General features: G+C 55.2%; 1 protein-coding gene across 3 annotated transcripts in view; it reads left to right on the forward strand.

The window, feature by feature from the left end:
- The window catches only part of EML1 (EMAP like 1), a 92,452-nt gene that overhangs the window by 38,826 nt on the left and 33,940 nt on the right, over positions 1-19,686 (forward strand). For all 3 annotated transcript variants that reach the window (XM_056113672.1, XM_056113673.1, XM_056113674.1), the window contains exons 2-3: positions 3,986-4,168; positions 15,509-15,638. In XM_056113672.1, coding sequence (XP_055969647.1) covers positions 3,986-4,168; positions 15,509-15,638 — 313 coding nt within the window. The remainder of the gene's footprint in view (positions 1-3,985; positions 4,169-15,508; positions 15,639-19,686) is intronic.

The raw sequence follows: 19,686 nt of genomic DNA on the forward strand, positions 1-19,686 counted from the left end.
GTGATGCAGTTGCTCCTGATGGGGCCACGCCGTATGTCCCCCCACCTTCCTGTTGACCCGCTTTGGTAGAGAGTTTGGGGGAAGCCACTTCTGCTCAGTTTTTTAGGGGTTCACATCCTTAACTCTCTGTGGATCCTTTGCAGTTCATATTATGTGTTTTCTGTAAAAATTTTAAAATCTTACAATCTTGCAACTCCACATTACCTTTGCTTTGATGATAGTTATAAGGATTACATTGACACACCGTATAAACTGCCTAAGACAATCCTATAATTTTTTTCTTAAGATTTTAAGGACTTATGAGAACATTAAGAGGAATGTCTAAAGATGAATTGTAGCACTGTCCTCCCGTTGTTCATTGATTTGCTCGAGCAGGCCCAGTAACATCTCCATCCTGAGACTTCTTGTTACTGTGTCTGGCATATCGAATACGCCACGGGGAGCTTGCCAGGCTTTGCCGTGCGGGCGAGATACTCTCGGTAGCTTGCCAAGCTCTCCAAGAGGGCCGGAGGAATCGAACCTGGGCCAACCAGGGTCGGCCACATGCAAGGCAAATGCCTTACCCACTGTGCTATCGCTCCAGCCCTTTGGGGTACCTTTGCGGTACCGGATCCCCCAGCTGCTGCCCCTCCTCTCCTATGCTGTCAGCCACCGGTAGCAGAGCCCTCCCTTCCCCGCCATCCTGTGGTGGGGAGGGGGTTCCGTCGTTATCCCCCAGACGTGGGGGGGTCCCGAGCGCCCTCACACTTTGCCTACCGCAGCCCGCGCCTCTACCCATCAGGGGAGGGTCCCGCTGGGTCGAGCTGGCGTCCCGGTGGGCGTCGGGGCGTCGTGTCGGTAGTCGGGGCTCTGATGGGCCCGTGTGTGCACGGTCAGAAAAGATGGGCATGTGCGCGGGTTTGGGAGCTCCTGGACCCGACCTATGCCCCCACAATCGCTTCACTCTGCCCTGCGGGAGCCGTGCTTCCCGTTGGGGGGACATGCTGTCCTCTCCCATCTAAAGATGAAAATTATTATTATTATTATTTTGCTTTTTGGGTCACACCCGGCAATGCACAGGGGTTAGTCCTGGCTCTGCACTCAGGAATTACTCCTGGCTCAGGGGACCATATGGGATGCTGGGAATCGAACTTGGGTTGGCCACGTGCAAGGCAAACACCCTGTGCTGTTGCTCCAGCCCCTAAAGAAGAGAATTCTTTTGAGGGGCTAAGGGGCTTGTGGAGGCTCCACCTGGCAGTGCTCAGGGCTGGCTCCTGACTCCATGCTCAAGGATCACTCCTGGTGATCAGGGAGCATCTGTGATGCCAGGGATAAAGCCCGAGTCAGCCATGTGCAGGGCAACCGCGTAACCCACTTAGTTCCAGACCAGGAAATAAAGAGAAATTCCTAATCCTGTCCAGATGTCTGTCATCCCCTTGCTGTGAGTTTGTCTCATGTGTCATTTTTCCTAACCCCGAAGAACTCCCCTTGGCATTTTAGTTTTTCCATCTTCATTTCTCGGACAGAGCCTTCATTCTGCTTCCCTGCTCGCCGTTTGAGCGGGTACAGGGTGCCGCTCGCGTTGTCTTCACCCAACAGTGCCCTCCCCTCCCGCCAGGGTCCCCAGCTTGGACAGACCCCAGCTGGTACATTGTCGCTTGGAACAGATGTCATTTTCTATGGGAGCCAGAGGACAGTGGGTACGGCACTTACCTTGCTTGTGGCTGACCTGGGTTCAAGCCCTGACACCCTACCACATGTCTCCTGAGCCCTCCAGGAGTGGTCCCTGAGCACAGAGTTAAGGGTAAGCCCTGAGCACCCAGAAGCTTCTAGAACAATGTTTCCTCTGCTGCTTGTCATGAGTCCGAAGCTTGGTGTTGACCCCCTCCGCATGAGCGTTTGTGTTTATTTTGTCATTTCACACCTCTCTGCTTTGTTGAATCAGGCCGTTTTCAAGCCGTTCTCCTTTCAGAACTTCCCTCTCCTGTTATCATTCTCTTCCATTCTAGACAACTCTTTGGGGCTCTTCGGGGTCACCGAGGTCCCCACGGCTCTGGTCTGTTTCATGTTCCCTCCCTGCTTCGGTGACGCAGGCTTGCTCAGCATTCCCGGCTAGGGCAGCGGAATTCAGTTCCGAAATGGTATTTTTCAGTTCTGTAATTTGCAGCGGGCTGGAATGATAGCACAGCAGGTAGGGCGTTTGCCTTGCACGCGGCCGACCTGGCCATCCGAGCTCGATCCTTCTGCCCCTCTCGGAGAGCCCAGCAAGCTCCCCGTGACGTATTCGATATGCCAAACACAGTCACAACAAGTCTCACAATGGAGACGTTACTGGGCCTGCTCGAGCAAATCGATGAACAATGGGAGGACAGTGACAGTGGCCGTGATTTGCAGTAGACGTCACGACCTACTTGGCTCCCTCTGCTTTGCGTCCACTTCTCTGCCGAGACCTCTTGCTGCTCTACTGAAGGTCAGTTTCCTTCCACAGTGGTCCTTGGGGGTCGCTCACAGGTACTCCGGTGATTGGGTTTGGGCCCCTCACATAGGCACCTGCACTCCAGCCCCTTGAGATGTCTCACCGCCCCCTTAACTGATATTTCTGTTGGTGCAGGTATACTTACTTTTCTCTTAAAAATAATTTTTTTTAATTTTTAAATTTTTCATAAAGTTGTTCACAATAATGGTTTATATTCAATATTTTAACACCAACCCTACCACCATTGCCTCTTCCCACCCACCCCAGCCTGCCCCTTAGGCAGATGCTAAACAATTTATTTTGCATTGCACAGTGGGTAGGGCATTTGCCTTGCATGCGGCCGACCCGGCCAACCTGAATTCAATTCCTCCTCCCCTCTCAGAGAACCTGGCAAGCTACTGAGAGTATCTTGCTCGCACGGCAAAGCCTGGCAAGCTTACCCATGATGTATTCGATATGCCAAACACAGTAACAGCAAGTCTCACAATGGAGATGTTACTGGGCCCCCTCGAGCAAATCGATGAACAACGGGAGGACAGTGCTCCAGTGCTACGATGCTTGCCATGAATAGTATGAGGTGAATGTGGCCGCAAAAGTGACTGCGTGCTCCTGGAATTCTAAATTTTTTTAGTGTTTGGAGTCCAGAGGCATCTCTGCGAGGTGCTGCTCTTTTCAGAGATCCATTTGTGAGTCTCTGGATCATTCAATGTGTTTAAGTGGCACTCAGAGGCAGTTCTTGGGCATGACTGCTAAGAAACCGGAAGGGCGGGGAGATGGGGGGAGGTGGCCCATCCTCGACTCTGTGAAGCTTGGAGTTTTCGGTCACTGGTCCTGCGTGCTTGGGTTTTTCAGCCGATTCATTCTCTTGCGTGGGGGACTCGGGGAAGAGCCTGTGAAGGTCGGCTGTGAGTGTCGCGGTGATTGGGTTCTGGAGACTTGCAGCTGCTGGGGTTAATTAGGAGTAGGTGGAGGGGCACCCCTGCCCCCCTCTGAGGTGCCCCAGGGAAATCAACGTGGTGCAGGGTTGGGGGGACATTTCTGCGGCGTGCTGCCGTCTCCCGAGATTCATTTGTAAGTCTCTATCCTTACTTGCCTTACAGAAGATTGTCACATACCTGGCTCTGCACTCAGGAACCACGCCTGGCAGCCTTGGGGGGTTGTGTGGGGTGCTGAGGTTCAAACTTGGGTCGGCCGTGTGCAAAGAAGACACCCTGCCCCTGTCCTCTTGCTCTGGGCCACGTCAGGGAGACTGCAGTCCCGTAACGCCCCTCTGCTGAGAGCTGCTCCCCTGTCCTGGCAGTCGCCTCGCTCGGCTGCGCTGGGTGGACGGGACCGTTTCCAGGCAGGGCCAGTTCCCGGGTCCCCGAGTCTGGGGACCCCTCCCTCCGGGCCCCTTCTGGGACTTCTCCACGTTCCCGGCATCCAGGCCTCCAGGCCCCACGTTCTGGTTTTCCTGGAACAGTAAGACCACAGGGTCCTGCCTGCGCATGCACAGCCCCTGGGCTCACCTGCCTGTCCCTGTCCCCGCAGATGACAGCACGTCCGCCGCCAGCAGCATGGAGGTCACCGACCGCATCGCCTCCCTGGAGCAGCGAGTCCAGATGCAGGAGGACGACATCCAGCTGCTCAAATCCGCGCTGGCCGACGTGGTGCGGAGGCTCAACATCACCGAGGAGCAGCAGGCCGTGCTCAGCCGGAAGGGGCCCACCAAAGGTGGGAGCCGTGCACGCCGGGGTGGGGGCAGGGCCCACCTGGGGCAGGGGGAGAGAGGCGGGGAGCATTGGCTGGGTGCTGATGTGGGGAGCACCGGGTTGGGTTCAGGGGCGAGGAGCACTAGCTGGGTGCAGAGGTGGGGAGCACTGATCAGGCACAGAGGCGGGGAGCACTGACCAGGCGCAGAGGTGAGGAGCACTCGCTGGGCGCAGAGGCAGGGAGCACTGGCCGGGCGCAGAGGCGGGGAGCACTGGCTGGGCGCAGAGGCAGGGAGCACTGGCCGGGCGCAGAGGCGGGGAGCACTGGCTGGGCGCAGAGGTGGGGAGCACTGGCCAGGAGCAGAAGTGGGGAGCACTGGCTGGGCACAGATGCAGGGAGCACCAGGTCGGGTTCAGAGGCAGGGAGCACTGGCCAGGCACAGAGGCGGGGAGCACTGGCCGTGTGCAGAGATGGGGAGCACTGGCTGGGCGCAGAGGCGGGGAGCACTCACTAGATGCAGAGGTGGAGAGCACTGGCTGGGCACAGAGGCGGGGAGCACTGGCTGGGTGCAGAGGTGGGGAGCATCGGCCGGGCTAAGAGGCAGGTAGATCCCCCTGCTCCTGGCAGCCCTGGGCACGCTGAGGCTCCCAGAGGGCTGGTAAGCTTGGCCACCCTGTCCTGACGGAGGCACCTGCTGCCATGCCCGGCCTGTCCCTTCGAGTATAGAAGCTTCTAGCCCGGGCGGAGTGTCCTGTGGGGATGTGGAGCGTCTGTCTGGGCCCAGCCTGCCTTGACCACCGACTGACCCATGCAGCCGCTCCTCACGCTCGTCCTTCCCGGCCCTCGCCCTCACGGCCCACACTCCCGTCCCATGTCACTTGTGAAGCTCTGAGCCACGAGGGAGCCCACGGAGGGCCCTTCCCTGGTGGGCTCAGAGCCTGCGGCTCACCCTCCTGCCCGCCCCACCCCCACCAAGGCGCATCCCAGGCCGAGGCCTCGGTGCCTTTGGGCGCCCGGTTGCCGGCTCTGGATTCTGTGCCTGCCGGGGTTCTGGCAAATTCAGATCCTCGTTTCATCACCCACTGAAGCATACAGGATTTTAAATGGCTTCCCGGGGGTCCGTCCCTGACATTTTCCACGAAGACGGTGCCCATAGCAGCTTCTGTCCTATGTGCTGATCCCAAGTCACCCACTTTCCCTGCCGTGTCCCCTGCCAAAATCCTCCTTCCTCATGACCGACAGGCGTCTTGGCTGTCAGACGCCTTTGCTGGAAGCCTTTGGAGATGCGGCATGTGTGTGTCCCTTTAAAATTAACTTGGCTTTTCTGGGCCTTGGATTCGGCAGATCCTTTCACAGTTGCCATATTTCCCTGGGAGTCGGGAGCGGGGCCTGTCTGGGGCCGCATATGTTCGTCTGCACCCCCCTCACCCCCACCCAGAGCTTAGCCGTGCCTCGCCCCCCGGGAGAGAATCTAGTTCTTTCTTTGTCCTTTGGGGCAGCCATCACCGGCTCCCTGAGACGTCTGGGCAGGCACCGTCCCACCTTGAAGCCAACTTCCGAGTCACAAAGGACTTGGGGCATTTGGAGCCATTCCTTCCTGGCCCCCGAGGTGTGGTTTTAGCGGCAGCTCCAGGCTCCAGGCTGCTGTCCCAGGAACGAGGAACTACCTGTGAACTGTCCAGGAGCCTCTCCTGCATTTAGGGTCAGTTTTCAGTTTTCAAAAACTCGTAACAGGAGGGAAAAAAATGTTTTCTAGTCGGAGTTGCTGTTTCTTCCATTTTCTGCTGAGCAAAGCCAGGCTGAAGGGTGAGCACAGCCTGTCAGCCGGAAGTGGAGGGACGCAGGTGCGGGGGCTCCCCCAGAAAGCGGGGGTCAGGGGGGGCTCCTCTGGCGGGGAGGGGGCCGCACCCGTGCTTTCTGTTCTGGTTCTTCGCTTCCCGACAGCTGGCATGTGGGGACCAGAACTTAGGGCCGAACGTCCTGAGGTTCGGGGACCCAGGCTGCTTTGAGGGGTCCCCTACACCCCAAAGAACAGACCCCCTGGGAGTGGGGGACATTTCCAGTGTGGGGTGTGATTCAGCCCTGAGGGGACCTGAGGGCCCTGGGTGCCCCAACTGGGCCGAGCCTCACCCTGTGTCTCAGGCGCCGCCCACTCGGGCCTCAGTGTCCTACATGCGCTGGGTACTGGGACCTCGGAATGTGGTCCTTTCTGCTTTGAGGGTGTCTGGCTGGTCTAACTGTGAGAATGTGACATTGGGAGAGAGCTCACTGAGAGTCCAGGGCTGGGGAGCATGGACGTGTCCTTGAACCCAGGGCCCCCCATCTCACAGGCCCCCTTCTTAGCCCTCCTGGCCTGCGCTGCCCACTGAGCCCGCCTCTACCCAGCATCCGAAACCTGGTCCCTCCCTCCCTCCTTCCTTCCCTCCCTTCCTCCCTCCTTCCTCCTTCCCTCCCCTCCCTCCATCACTCCTTCCCTCCTCCCTCCCTCCCTTCCTTCCTTCCTTCCTTCCTTTCTTCCTTCTCTCCCTCCCTCCTCCCTCCTTCCCTCCTTCCCTCCTTCCTTCCTTTCTTCCTTCCGACCTGGGCCCCTCTGTTATTTCCGGAACTATCACCAACTGGTTTCCACTTGCTTCTGAGCCCCTCGTTGTGGGGGCCCCTGGCCTTGTCCGCGCATATCTGGAAGGGTTTGTTCTGGGGAGCATGGGCTCCCACACACTGGCGAGGGCGCAGTACGTGGGGACTGTCCGTTCAGTGTGGCCGGACGTCCTTCCCGAGAACAGTGCAGTGGCCACAGCCCATCCGTGGTGCAGCTGTGGCGGTGACTGCAGCCATTGCCCCCGGAGGAGGAATCAGGGCTGGGAACAGCAGAGGCCACCGTTTGGGGAGGTTGGGGCCCTGGTGGAGGCGTCCCCTCAGCTCCCAGCCCTGGTGCTTCGAGATCTCTGGGTTTCCTGCAGGCTGGGCTGTGACTGGAGCAGGTGCCTGGTCCAGCACGTGGGAGTGGCTCCGTCCCAAGCACCCCTGATGCGGCCCCTGTCCTTTAAAGCAGCCTTCGGGGTTGCTGGAGACGGGAGTGATGCACCGCAAGAGGCCGGCACAGGCTGTCCCGGCCAGTGGTTTGCCCCTCTGAGGGTGAGTGGGTGGCCCCGGCCTGTTTCCAGCTGCTTCTGCAGAGCAGGGGGTAGGGCAGCCTGAGAGCTTGGCCCCGCCCAAGGGAGCTGAGGTCTGGTCAGCAGCGGGGAGCTGGGCTGTCCTCCAGGAACGGTGGTGTGCTGGTGAGAATGGGGCAATTGTGTGCGGCTGGAGGATTTGCATGTGGAAGGAGAGCGGCTCCCTGGTACCTGGGATTAGCGGCTTCCACAGGCCTTACTCAGCCGAGGTTCCTGCTGTGTTTTATTTATTTGGGGGTTGTGGCCGGGCCACACCTGGTGGTGCCCAGGGGTCACTCCTGGTGATGGTTGGGGACCCTATGTCCTGCTGGGGATCAAACGAGGGCCAGCCATGATCAAGGCAAGCGTCCTGCCCAGCGAGCTTCAGGCCAGACGTGTGAACCCAGAGTCACTGTGGCTTGAAATGGGTGTTTTCTCTCCAGGGTCGGTGGCCTGACGTGTGTCCCACGTACAGTGGACCTGTGTGAAATAGTACACGATCGTCTGCTCACGCCTTTCTTTAAGGCGGGTGACAGCTTAGGACTTGAATCTCTTGGCAGAAGGAAACGGGTGAGGGGGGAGGTTGGTCCTTGGGCCACGGGAGCGGTGGGGGGGGGGGGGCGACCCGCACCTTCCCTTTGTGTCTGTCTTCCACATCGGTTAGTTTTCTGGGGGCTGTTCCTGTGCTCTGGATGGAGCCATGATTTCATCCCACTCTCCCACTGGAATTCTTTTCACTGTAGAAAAAGGGTGAATAGTTCTACCTGGTTTTTCAGAAACTAAGAAAGGCGTCTTTGCTTGCTTGGGGAGAAGGAGGTTGGGTCGTCTCTGGGGGTCTCAGGGGCTGTTCATGGGTGGTGCTGGCGGGGTGGAGGATATGCTGGGGTTGGGCCCAGGTTTCCTTCTCCCACTGACTCTCCCCACCGCAGACATACTCCAGGAGAATTTTTTTTTAATTTTAATTGAATATCCATGAGATAGACCATTCCAAAGCTGCTCATGATTGGGTTTCAGTCGTACAATGATCCAGCACCCAACCTTCCACCAGTGGACGTTTCCCACCGCTGTCGTGCCCGAGTTTCAGATCCCCAGCTGCGGAGAGACCCAGACCACACACGATAATGCAAAAGCAAAGGACTTGATGACTAGCCCGAGCCAGCGCTAGCCCGAGCTAGGGTTCAAGTCTCATCCAACGCAGTGGAGTCTTGACAGGGACCCCGAGTCCAAATCACGAGCGGTTTAGATAGGGCTCAGAGTTAAGAAGCAATTTATGTACTGGTCTGTTTTGGCATCGGCCCTATGACAATGGTGGTCAGCAATTAGATAATGCCTAGTAACCGTTTCTAAGGAGGGTACTGTGAGTGACCCCTCATGACTGGCCAGATCCAACTGCCCAGTTCCTTATCTCGGCACATTACTCAACTGGGAGTTTACCAGCAACTGCAGGTCCTGCTCCGGGGAAACAGAAACTGAGGCCTCGCTGAGACTTAATGTTGGCTGCAGCCTCTCATGCCTTCTGAGGAGCCTGCTCTGGGGCCTCACACCGCCAGAGTTCCCAGATTCCCTCCTGCCACCCCCCAGCACCCTCCCCAAGCCTGCCATGCCTCTGTGGCACGGACTTTTCTTCTCTCTCTCCTTTTGAGCGTTACGGTTTGCAATACGGGTACTAAGAGGGGATGGTGTTTTGCTCAGGGCAGTCAGTATTTTTATGAGGACGGTAAGGCTGGAGTAGCAGTTTCGACTAGGTGGCAGCTTTGGGGTGTGGATGTGACTGCCGAGGCTTCCGGAAATATAGGGAGGTGGGGGGGAGGTAGCCCACCCGACCCCAAGAAAACCTGGAGATTTCAGTCACAAAACCTGCAAACCCAAATTTTCAGCAGATTATATCTCAGTGAGGTCCATCTCGAGACGGTGGAATCCGGCTGGGGGCATGGTGGCGATTTTGGATTGTGGGAGCAAGTGTCTGCCAGGGTCTCAGCTTGGGCTGGCACCAGGCTGACCGCCCCCCGCCCCCCCATTCCCCCACCCCTCCGCCGATTTACTCTTTCTGTTCGACCTTGAGCCCGTCCTAGATTAACTGCGGCTTTTGATCTCTTTCGAGATTTATGTATGGGTCTCTGAAGCAAGGCTGAAAAAGGAGCTTGGACAGCTGAGCCAGAGGTGATTTGCAAGCATGGCTCCCACATACCTAACTTTAATTTCTCAGGAAACTGGCTCCCGAGCTGTTGGGGTTCGGACAAAGGCGCAGCGACAATTTGGGGGCATCAGGAAGCCTGAAGGCACCGTCAGGCTGCTGATGCCCTCGCCCTGCAGGTACAGGTTGACCTGCTGGCGGCACCGAATTCCCCACTAGGATTGTTAAATGGTAAATTCAAGGCGCTGTACACCGTAGCATTTTACCTGTGACATTTTGGACTTTATGAAGATTTCCAAAATATAAAGATTTTCTTTTTTAAAAAATATATCATTCCCTTATCACGCTTTAAATCAATAATTCTAGGCCAGGGAGGTGGCGCCAAGGGCTGAGACATGCTTTCATGCAGGACAGCCAAGGACAGTCACGTGGACCCTGGAGCCTTACCCCCAAGTGAGCAAATCCTTGACCTCACGACAGCAGGCAGTGACCTTTTTAATCGGATTCTGCTTGACGTGAATTCACCAAGTAGGAACTTGGCCCTGTGAAAGGCATCAGTTGTTGGGTTGGGGTATGTTCATGGGGCCTGGAATTCTCCTCCCGGTCTAATTTGAGAATATTTTCATCCACAACTTCTTATTACCTAGTTCTTACTCGTGGAGAACCCAACATGCTACTGAGAGTTTGGCAGAATCTGGCAAACTCCCCATGGCGTATTCGATACGCCAAATCCCAATAACAATGATGGGTCTCATTCCCCTGACCCTGAAAGAGCCTCGAATGTGGCACTTTCTAAAATCTCAGGGCTAGGACGAAGGAGACTGTGCCTGCTCGAGAAAATCGATGAACAATGGGATGACAGTGGTACAGTGATTCATCCTTGAAAAGAAACCTCACACCCGCCAGGAATATTGCTCCATTGTTGGAAGCCTGCCTCATGAGCTGGGGGAGAAGGCAGCTGGGATAGAGAAGGGATCACTAAGTCAATGATGGTTGGAGGGATTGTTTGGGATGGGAGCTGTGTGCTGAAAGTAGACAAAAGACCAAACATGATAACCTCTCAGTATCTGTATTGCAGCCCATAATGCCTGAAAGTAGAGAGAGTATGGGGGAAATTGTCTGTCATGGAGGCAGGGGGAGGGTGGGAAAGGGGGGGATACTGGGGACATTGGTGGTGGGGAATGTGCACTGGTGGAGGGATGGGTGTTTGATCATTGTGTGACTGAAACTCAAACATGAAAGCTTGTAACTGTATCTCAAGATGATTCAATAGAAAGAAAGAAAAAGAAAGAAAGAAAGAAAGAAAGAAAGAAAGAAAGAAAGGAAGAAAGAAAGAAAGACCCCACACCCCTCAACTGTCATTCCCCGGTCCCCGTCTTCCCCGCCCAGCAGCTGTCAATCTTCCGTGCCCGTGGACGTGACCACTGGGTTTGCATCAGTGGCTCCCGCCCGCTCTCCCAGGTGTGGCGAGCTCAAGGTCCGTCGCCCAGAGCAGCGTCAGGGAACCCCCCCACCCCGCTCCTTTCTCCATTCCGGGGCGGCGGATATTTGAGTTGCTACTAAGCGGCTTTCGCTATCTACTCCCTAGTGAGTCTTTGGTGCCATAAATATTTGCATTGTCCTGCCCCGCCAACGGGCCCTTGTTCTCTGCCTGGGAATCCCAGCTCGCCACGCGGGGCCTCACCTGCTGCCAGAGGTGACGGTCTCGTCTCTCTCTGTCCCGAGCACTTGAGGACCTTTAGCTCACGTGATGTGCCGGCATTCTTCCGGATCTGAACCGTGGCTTGTTTGGGGGGTGGGGGTGGGAGCAGCACCCAGTGGTGCTCAGAGACGACATCGGACGTGGTGGCAGCGGGGGCCCAACGAGATGCCAGGGACCGTGCTCAGCCCTGGGCACATCTCCCCGGCCCGGAATTATTTGTTCGGGTTTCAGACCTGTGGCAGGGCTTTAGCTTCCTGCCGTGTAGGTACGGGGCACCGCGTGATCCTCTCATGATCCTCTCGTGATCCTCTCATGTCCTGGAGGGGGCGTGTGTGGGGGGTGGGGCTGCCATTCCTCAGCCCCCATGTACTTGTCCTCCAACTTAGCAAAGAGCAGTTTGCTTGTCTGGCTTCAAATGCGTCACTGGGAGTAGCTCAAAAACTAAAATATAGGGACTGGAGCGATGGCGCAGCGGGGAGAGCATTGGCCTTGCACGCAGTCGACCCGGGTTCGATCCCCAGCATCCCATATGGTCCCCTGAGCACCGCCGGGAATGATTTCCTCAGTGCAGAGCCAGGAGTGACCACTGAGCATCTCCAGGTGTGGCCCAAAAAGCCAAAAATAAATGAACAAACAAACAAAAACTAATATATATTTCATAAAACTGAACATTGGAGAGTTGACTCATTATCTTTGGATATTTTTTTCTTTTTGGGTCGCACCCAGTGATGTACAGGGGTCACTCCTGGCTCTGCACTCAGAAATTTTCCCTGGCGGTGCTCAGGGGACCATATGGGATGCTGGGAATCGAACCCGGGTCGGCCACATGCAAGGCAAACGCCCTACCTGCTGTGCTATCACTCCAACCCCTCTTTTTTTTGTTTTGTTTTGTTTTTAAATTTTTGTTAGTGAAACACCATGAGGTACAGTTGTAGATTTACAAATTTTTGTGCTTGGATTTCAATTATACAGTGATCAAATACCCATCCCTCCACCAGTGCCCATTTCCCACCACCACGGGTCCCAGTATCCCTCCCACCCCCATCTCCAGCCCCTCTTTGGATTTGTTGTTGTTGTTGTTTTGGGCCACACTGAGCTGTTCCTGGCCTGACTCCTGGCACTGTGCTCAGGGATCACTCCTGGCAGGGCTCAGGGAACCATATAAGATGCCAGGGACCGAACCCAGGTTGGCCATATGCAGGGCACGCACCCTCTCATCTGTTCTATCTCTCCAGTCCTATTTTTGAATTTCCTTTTCTTTTTTAAATTTTTTTAAGGCATTTTGTTTTTATTTACTTGTTTATTTATTTTTGACTTTTTTTGAGTCACCCCTGGCGATGCACAAGGGTTACTCCTGGCTCTGCACTCAGGAGTCACTCCTGGTGGTGCTCAGGGGACCATATGGGATGCTGGGGATAGAACACAGGTCAGCCACATGCGAGACCAATGCCCATCCCGCTGTGCTGTGGCTTCGGCACCATGTTTTGGGTTTCTATTCGGCCAATAGAACCTTTTTTTTTTTTTTTGCTTTTTTGGGTCACACCTGGCGATGCACAGGGATTGCTCCTGGCTCTGCACTCAGGAATTACCCTTGGCGGTGCTCAGGGGACCATATGGGATGCTGGGAATCGAACCCGGGTCAGCCGCGTGCAAGGCAAGCGCCCTACACGCTATTGCCCCAGCCCCAATAGCACCTTTGAATATCTATAATCATGGACAGAACTTCTCAAAATCTGGGTGTCCCTCTGCTCCGGCACCCGTGGGAGCCCAAGGGCCGTACACAGTGTGGGCTGAGGACCCCGGCGTCCCACCTGACCCTCCTGTGTCCAGATGTGCTGCCCCAGATCTGGGGGTGCTGCAGGCTGCACTGTGGGGTGCCAGCAGGGCTGGGGGCAGAGTGGGGTCAGGGAGGGCTGGAAAGCGCCCCCCACCCGTGACCCCGTTGGGAATGCACATTCCCAGGCCCCTTCCCAGGAGTATTGGGTGCAGGTGCCGAGGTGCTCCTGCAAATGAAGCCTAGGAGGGGCCTGAGGGGGTGACTTGGGTTTTTGAGTCGGGGTAGAGGGCGGTAAGTGGAGTGATTGTGGGGCAGGTGCTGTCACGGCCGAGTCGGGACTCAGTGCGGACACATGGCCACGGGGCTCGGGCGTGGCTTCACGCGGGGCACCCCACATCTCCCAAGCTTCCTCTGGTTTCGGGATCCTGCTGTGGCCGCCTGGTCCTCGGGTCCTTCCGGCTGACACTCTGCCCCCCCCCCCCCCGCAAGCTCCGGGCTTCGTGGCGGGAGGAAGCAGGGTGGAGTCACCAGTCCGTGGGAGCTGCCCGCGGCCGCTTCTTCCCCATCTGCCCCTCACACTCCCCTTGCTGCTGTCCACGCGCGTGGCTCTCCCGCCCGGTCCGCCCCGACCCCCTTCCTCCCCTGCTGAGCCCTGCGGCCCGGCTTGCCGAGTCGCTCCTATACGTGTCCCGTAACTTACCCCCACTGGGGGACTTTGTTCTTCGCCGTTTGTGCCCTTTCGGGCATGGCCAGTCGCCCCGCGCTCAGGGAGTGTCCGGCCCCAGAGGCAGCCCCGGCTTCTCATGGTAGCGTGGACCAGGCCGTGGGCACAGAGTGAGGGTCTGTGAGCCTCAACTCCCCCCCACACACACACACACCATCTGTGTGTTTATCCGCGAGGGTCTGTGAGCCCCGGCCCACCCCCGGCCGTGTGTTAATCCACTCATGCCTGTGACTCTCTTCAGCTGAGCCTGAGTTCACTGTGACAGCGTCTCTGTGGATACGTGACCCCACGGAACATTCTGGTGTCTCCCGCGGGGAAAGGCGGGTCTCTTGGCCCTCATGGCAGTCCCTTCACTGCCCTGTTCACACCTGGTACCCCCACATGCCACAGGCCCCTGTGTGCGGCAGTTTTGCCCACGGAGTGCTGCGCTACCCACCAGGGACTCTGACGCTTCTGATTCCTGTCCTTAGCAGCACCGCGGCTTACTCTGTGAGCCTCTTATCTAAGCCTTATTCCTAAGCCTCACTCCTGTGAGCTTTGCTCCTAAGCTTTACTCCCGTGAGCCTGACTCCCGTAATCATCACTCCCGTGAGCCTTACTCCTAAGCCTTACTCCCGTGAGCCTTACTCCTGTGAGCTGTGGTCTCCCCCCAAGGGCTTTTCTTTGCATACGTTAATTAGAGTCCACTCTTTGCGAGTCTGCGGGTTTGAGCAAAGACCCAGAGAGTGGTCCCCTGTCCGCCTCAGCGGAGCCAACAGCCGTTACCCCCATAAACCACCGTGCCCCCCCCCCCACTGTGCAGGTGTTGCCTTTTCTAGACTTGCCATAGAAACAGCTCGGATGGGACGTCACCCCTGCATGGGGGCCTGCTTGGCCACGTGCTGTGGACTGTCCTTCTTTTGACAAGTCTCCTGGCCGCTGCTCTCGCCTGCGCGGCCACCAGCGTTGGCTGAGTCACACAGCCCTAGGGATACCTTGGTCGCTTCCAGCTGCTGCCGGTGGAGAGGGGTTGAGTACAGGTTTGCGTAGACGGGAGTTTTGGGGTCAGCTGAGCCGCCTGCATAGGGCCTGGACCCGCTGGGGGCTCAGTGTGGCTCTAGGCGCCATCCACAGCCCCCCACCCCCCACCCCTCCACCCCGCATTTCCCGTCCCCAGAATGACAATTCGTCTGTGGCTGGGCTCCTGGGTCGGGTCTGGGTCTGCTGTCTGTCTGGTGGTTGTTTGGTTGGACTGCGGCCATCCGCATAGGTAGAGGGGTCTCTCATTATTGTTGCCATTTGCATTTCCCTGATGACAAAGGGCGCGGGCATCTTTTCATATGCTTATTCGCCATCTGTATCTCTCCTTTGGTAGGGTCTGTTCAGATCCGCTGCCCACTCTGTAATTGGGTTGTTTTCTGGGGCCGTTCACAGTCTGCAGACAAATCCGTTATCCGAGGGGATTCACAGAGACTGCCCCGTCGCAGGGCTTGTCTTTCATGCCCTGCGCGGTGTCCTATCCCAGCCGCCTCTGCGCCGTGACCCGGCACCCCAAGCTCCCAGGGGTGCCTCGTGCTTTGGTCTGGATTCTGCGTGATTTGCATTTTGCACGGTGGTCCCAGTTCATTTTGAGTTGATTTCTGTGTGGGGAGTGGGGGACGTCCCAGATGCCCCCTCCTCCCCACTGTTGTCTGCTGATGCCCTACACCAGCAGGACACACCTTGGACAGCTCCGCGGGCCTTCCCAGCCAAGGCCTGATCTCCCCGCTCATCTGCAGTTTTCCAGGCCCGATCTCCCCACACGTGTGCAGTTCTCCAGGCCCGATCTCCCTGTGTGTATGCAGTTCTCCAGTGACAACGATGCAGTTCTGAGTCCTTTTTCTGCTTTTCTTGCAGCGAGACCGCTGGTGCAGACCTTGCCTTTCAGAACCACCGTGAACAATGGCACCGTATTACCAAAGAATCCAGGGGGCTCCCTCACGTCCCCCTCTGGCGCCCGGGCCACCGTGCCAGCCACAACCAAAAGGTAGGTGCCGGGACCCGGGGGAAGGTAAGGAAGCTGTCCTGGCTCTTTGTTTAAGCTAAGTGCTACCGTCTATATCTGCTCCTGTGCTCTTTCCCACTGCGCATCTGATCTGAAGTTGGCAGGAAGTTTAGTACTTGATGTGTTGACAGGACGAGGTGGGTTGGCATTATCCCGAGGCTGCTGGGGTCAGCTCCTCGGACCCTCCCACTCTCACCGGCCGGAGGGTAGCGCACCATTCCATATCCGTACACCAGGTGCTTTTGAGAACCACACGACGAAAAAGCATTCTATCGGAAGGCCCCGGATCCAGGCCTCACCGGCCTGAGCAGCCTATGGCTACAGCACTGGACACGCTCAGACTTTCACGCGGGCCCACCCGGGACTCTGGGCTGCCCATCAGATGGACCGTGGCTGCCTCCTCCTTTTTCTCTGATTTCACTGATGTACAGCAGTGATAGCACAGCGGTAGGGCGTTTGCCTTGCGCGCAGCCGGCCCAGCGGAGCTGGGTTCGATTCCTCCGCCCCTCTCGGAGAGCCCGGCAAGCTACTGAGAGTATCTCGCCCACATGGCAAAGCCTGGCAAGCTACCTGTGACGTATTCGATATGCCAAACGCAGTGCTACAGTGCTTCACGGTTGCCATGATGAACTTTTTGTCTTATAAGCGAGGCTGCTTTCCTAGGTCGTTTGGCTCTGGACAGTGAAGTGCCTGATCCTGCAATGTTCCCACCTCATGGGCTGATTCTAGGCAAGCAGCAGAACATTGGTTGGTTGGTTGGTTGATTGATTGTAGTGAGGGCACACCCAGCGGTGCTCAGGACTAACTCCTGGCTCTGTGCTCAGAGATCACTCCCAGAGGGGCTCAAGGGTCCAGAGAGGGTACCAGGGATAGAACCGAGGTGGGCCACCTGCAAAGCAAGTGCTTTATTGGACTATGTGTCTGACCCTGTGTCTTTTAAACTTTTGTTTTTCACTTTTGGGTCACATCTGGTGATGCTCAGGGCTTACTCCTGGCTCTGCACTCAGGAATTACTCCTGGTGGTGCTCAGAGGACCCTTTGGGATGCCGGGGATTGAACCCGGGTTGGCCACATGCAAGGCAAACACCCTCCCGGCTGTCCTATCTCTCTGACCACCTCTTTTAAACATTTTTTGTGCACACAGAATAGCTCTCCTTCCCAACCAAGATCTCACAGGGTTTTCTCAGCTTTGTGGATTGTTGGTGAGTTCTGAGAGACTTGTTTCTGTAGGGCTTCTTAAGCTCTAGGAAGAAATCTCGTGTCACAGTACCTCATCTGGGCTGAAGCACTCATCTGCAGTGCGCCGGGATGTTGGGGGCTCTCACTGTTGTGTGTCATTCTGCTGGTGCGAGGTTAGCAAGAAGAACTTGTAAAGACTCGTGGGTGGAGAGCGAGGCCAGCAGGGAGGGGCACTTGCCTTGATCGGAGTCAACCCAGGTTGACCCCTCTCTGGCATCCCATGGGGTCCCCCCAGCCCTGCTAAGAGCAATCCTTGATCTCAGAGCCAGGAGGACCTGCCTGTGTCCTGCTCAGGTGGGCATTGACTGGCACAGACACTGCCACCTTCTGATTCCTCCCGCTTGTCATCAGCGTTTGTTGTTTTCTCTCCCTGGATGGTGGCTGACCTGCTGAGAGGAGGCCGTGTCTCACAGGGACACTAGCTTTGTGCTTCTCTCTTGCTCCGTGACATTCATGTCCAAGGCGTCTCAGTTGCTTGGAGGTCGACTTTGGAGAAATGTACGTTCAGGTCCTCTGCCCCTTTTCAAAGCAAATTTACCTGGTTTTAAAGGTTTGGGTTTTGTTTTGTTTTGTTGGTGTTTTTTTTTTAATTTGTTTCTGTTGTTCTTGAATTTTAGAGTTACTTGCATATCCTGGATATTCACCCCTTGTTGGGTGCATGGTCTGCAAATATTTTTCTCTCACTTCATTAGGTTGCTTTTTTATGCTCTTGATGTTTTTCCATTGATACATGGAGATACTTTTTTTATTTGATGTAATCCCCTTTTCTTTTTGGTTTGGGGGTCACAGCTGGAGGTGCTCAGAGGTCACTCCTGGCTTTGCAGTCAGGAATCACTCCTGGTGGTGCTGGGGCGGGGTGGAAGGGCATATGGGATTTATCTATTTTGTTAACTTTACAAATAGCCACTCTTGACCTTTTTTTTTTTTTTTTGTGTGTGTGTGTGTGTGTGTGTGTGAAGCAATGTAGTTTTTATTGAATGAAACTTGCTTAGAAAGATGTGAGGGGGTTAGGGTCTATCTCCCAGTGATTCAATTTAAAAAAAAGTCAAAAAAAAAAAAGAAAAGAAAAGAAATATGTGAGGGGAGAAAAAGAGAGAAAATGCTTGTTCAAGAGAAAACCAGGGCTTCTCCCGAGTGGGAAGAGCCAGCAGAGACACAGAGGCAAGCGAGGGAGATGCGTGTTCAAGGCAGAGTGTGGCCGGCAGAGCAAGCCGACTCTTGCATTTTTCATTGTTTTTCAGTTTTTGTTTTGTTTTGTTTGTTTGGGGACCACACCTGGTGGTGCTCAGGGCTGACGCCTGGCAGTGCTCAGGGAAGCATCGGAGATGCTGGGGATCGAACCCAGGTCAGCCGCGGGCAAGGCAAGCACCTTACCTGCTGCACTATTACACTGGCCCCCAGGTTTTTCTACTTTTTAATTGCATTTATATTATTTATTATTTTGTTTCTATTATTATTATTATTATTCACTGAGCCACGCAGTTGCGTTGTGCCCCGTGGTCTTCCTTCTGTTTGAGTGTCGCCTCTGTCAGCTTCTGTCGAGAGCTGCTTCCTTTCATTCGTCTGTCAGCACCTCCTAAAGCCCCATGTTCTCTTCTCCTGATGGTTGTTAACCTTGAGCATCTGGCAGCAAGTGATCAAATAAAGGACACGGTGCTGTGCTCAGTGGGTTCTTGTCAGCTCATTGTCATTGGTGGGGGCACTGTGCTCAGGGATTGCTCTAACCCCTGGACTCTCTCTTTGGCCCTCAGCAATTTTTTTAAGGTGAAATTGCGCCATATGCAACAGCATGGTTGGACTGAGAGGGTACTATGCTCAGTCAAGAAGACAGCACTGCATGCATTCAGCCTGGAGCAATAGCACAGAGAGTCGGGCATTTGCGTGGCTTGTGGCTGATCCGGGTTCAACCCTGGTGTCCCGTATGGTCCCTGAGCATGTCAGGAGCGATTCCTGAGTGCAGTGTTGGGAGTAAACCCTGAGCACTGCCAGGGGCGGCACACGAAGCCAAAAAACAACAACAGCAACAACAAAAAACGCACTACATGGTTTACTTCTTTGTGGAAGTCAGAAGTGCAAACAAGTGGAAAAGCAAAATCAAAACAAAATCTTAAGACTGTAAGAACAAAATAGTGGCTATCACAAAGGAAGGGGGACAGGGTGGATAAATTGAGTAAAAGTGGGGCCAGTGCCACAGTACAGCTAGCTGGGAGGACACTGGCCTGGCATATGGCCAACCTAGGTTTGATCCTGGCACTCTGAGCCTCCCAAGAGTGATCTCACCCCAGGTGTGACCCAAAAAAGCAAGCAACAGAATTGGGTGAAAGGGTTTTCAATCGTATGGCACTGGGCAGAAGTCAGCTCTGTGGTAGTCATAACGTAGTATATATCGATGTTGATTTATAGTACTATGTAGCCAAAATCTATTTATTACAAACTCATGTTACTTTAAAACATTTATATTGACCAGAGTTTTTAAAAGCCCATCTCAAGACTGACTTTTTTTTTAATAATGTAGAAGTATTGCTATTTATTCAACCATTGGCTAAGCTGATTGAATTGGGCATGAACTCCACATTACTTTTTTTTAATCAGAATGTTAATTTTATTTTATCATTTTTCCCCCTCCTTTTTCTTTTGATTCACTGTGAGATACAGTTACAAAGCTTCCCTATTTGAACTTCAGTCATGCACTCATCAAACACCCATCCCTTCACCAGTGCACATTTCCCCCCCCCAAATCCCCAGTATTCCCCACCCCCACCCCTCGTTCCAACCCTTCCCCTGCCTGTGT

The sequence above is a fragment of the Sorex fumeus genome, unplaced genomic scaffold (genome assembly GCF_029834395.1).
Source record: "Sorex fumeus unplaced genomic scaffold, SorFum_2.1 ptg000022l, whole genome shotgun sequence".
Taxonomy (NCBI): Eukaryota; Metazoa; Chordata; class Mammalia; order Eulipotyphla; family Soricidae; genus Sorex; species Sorex fumeus.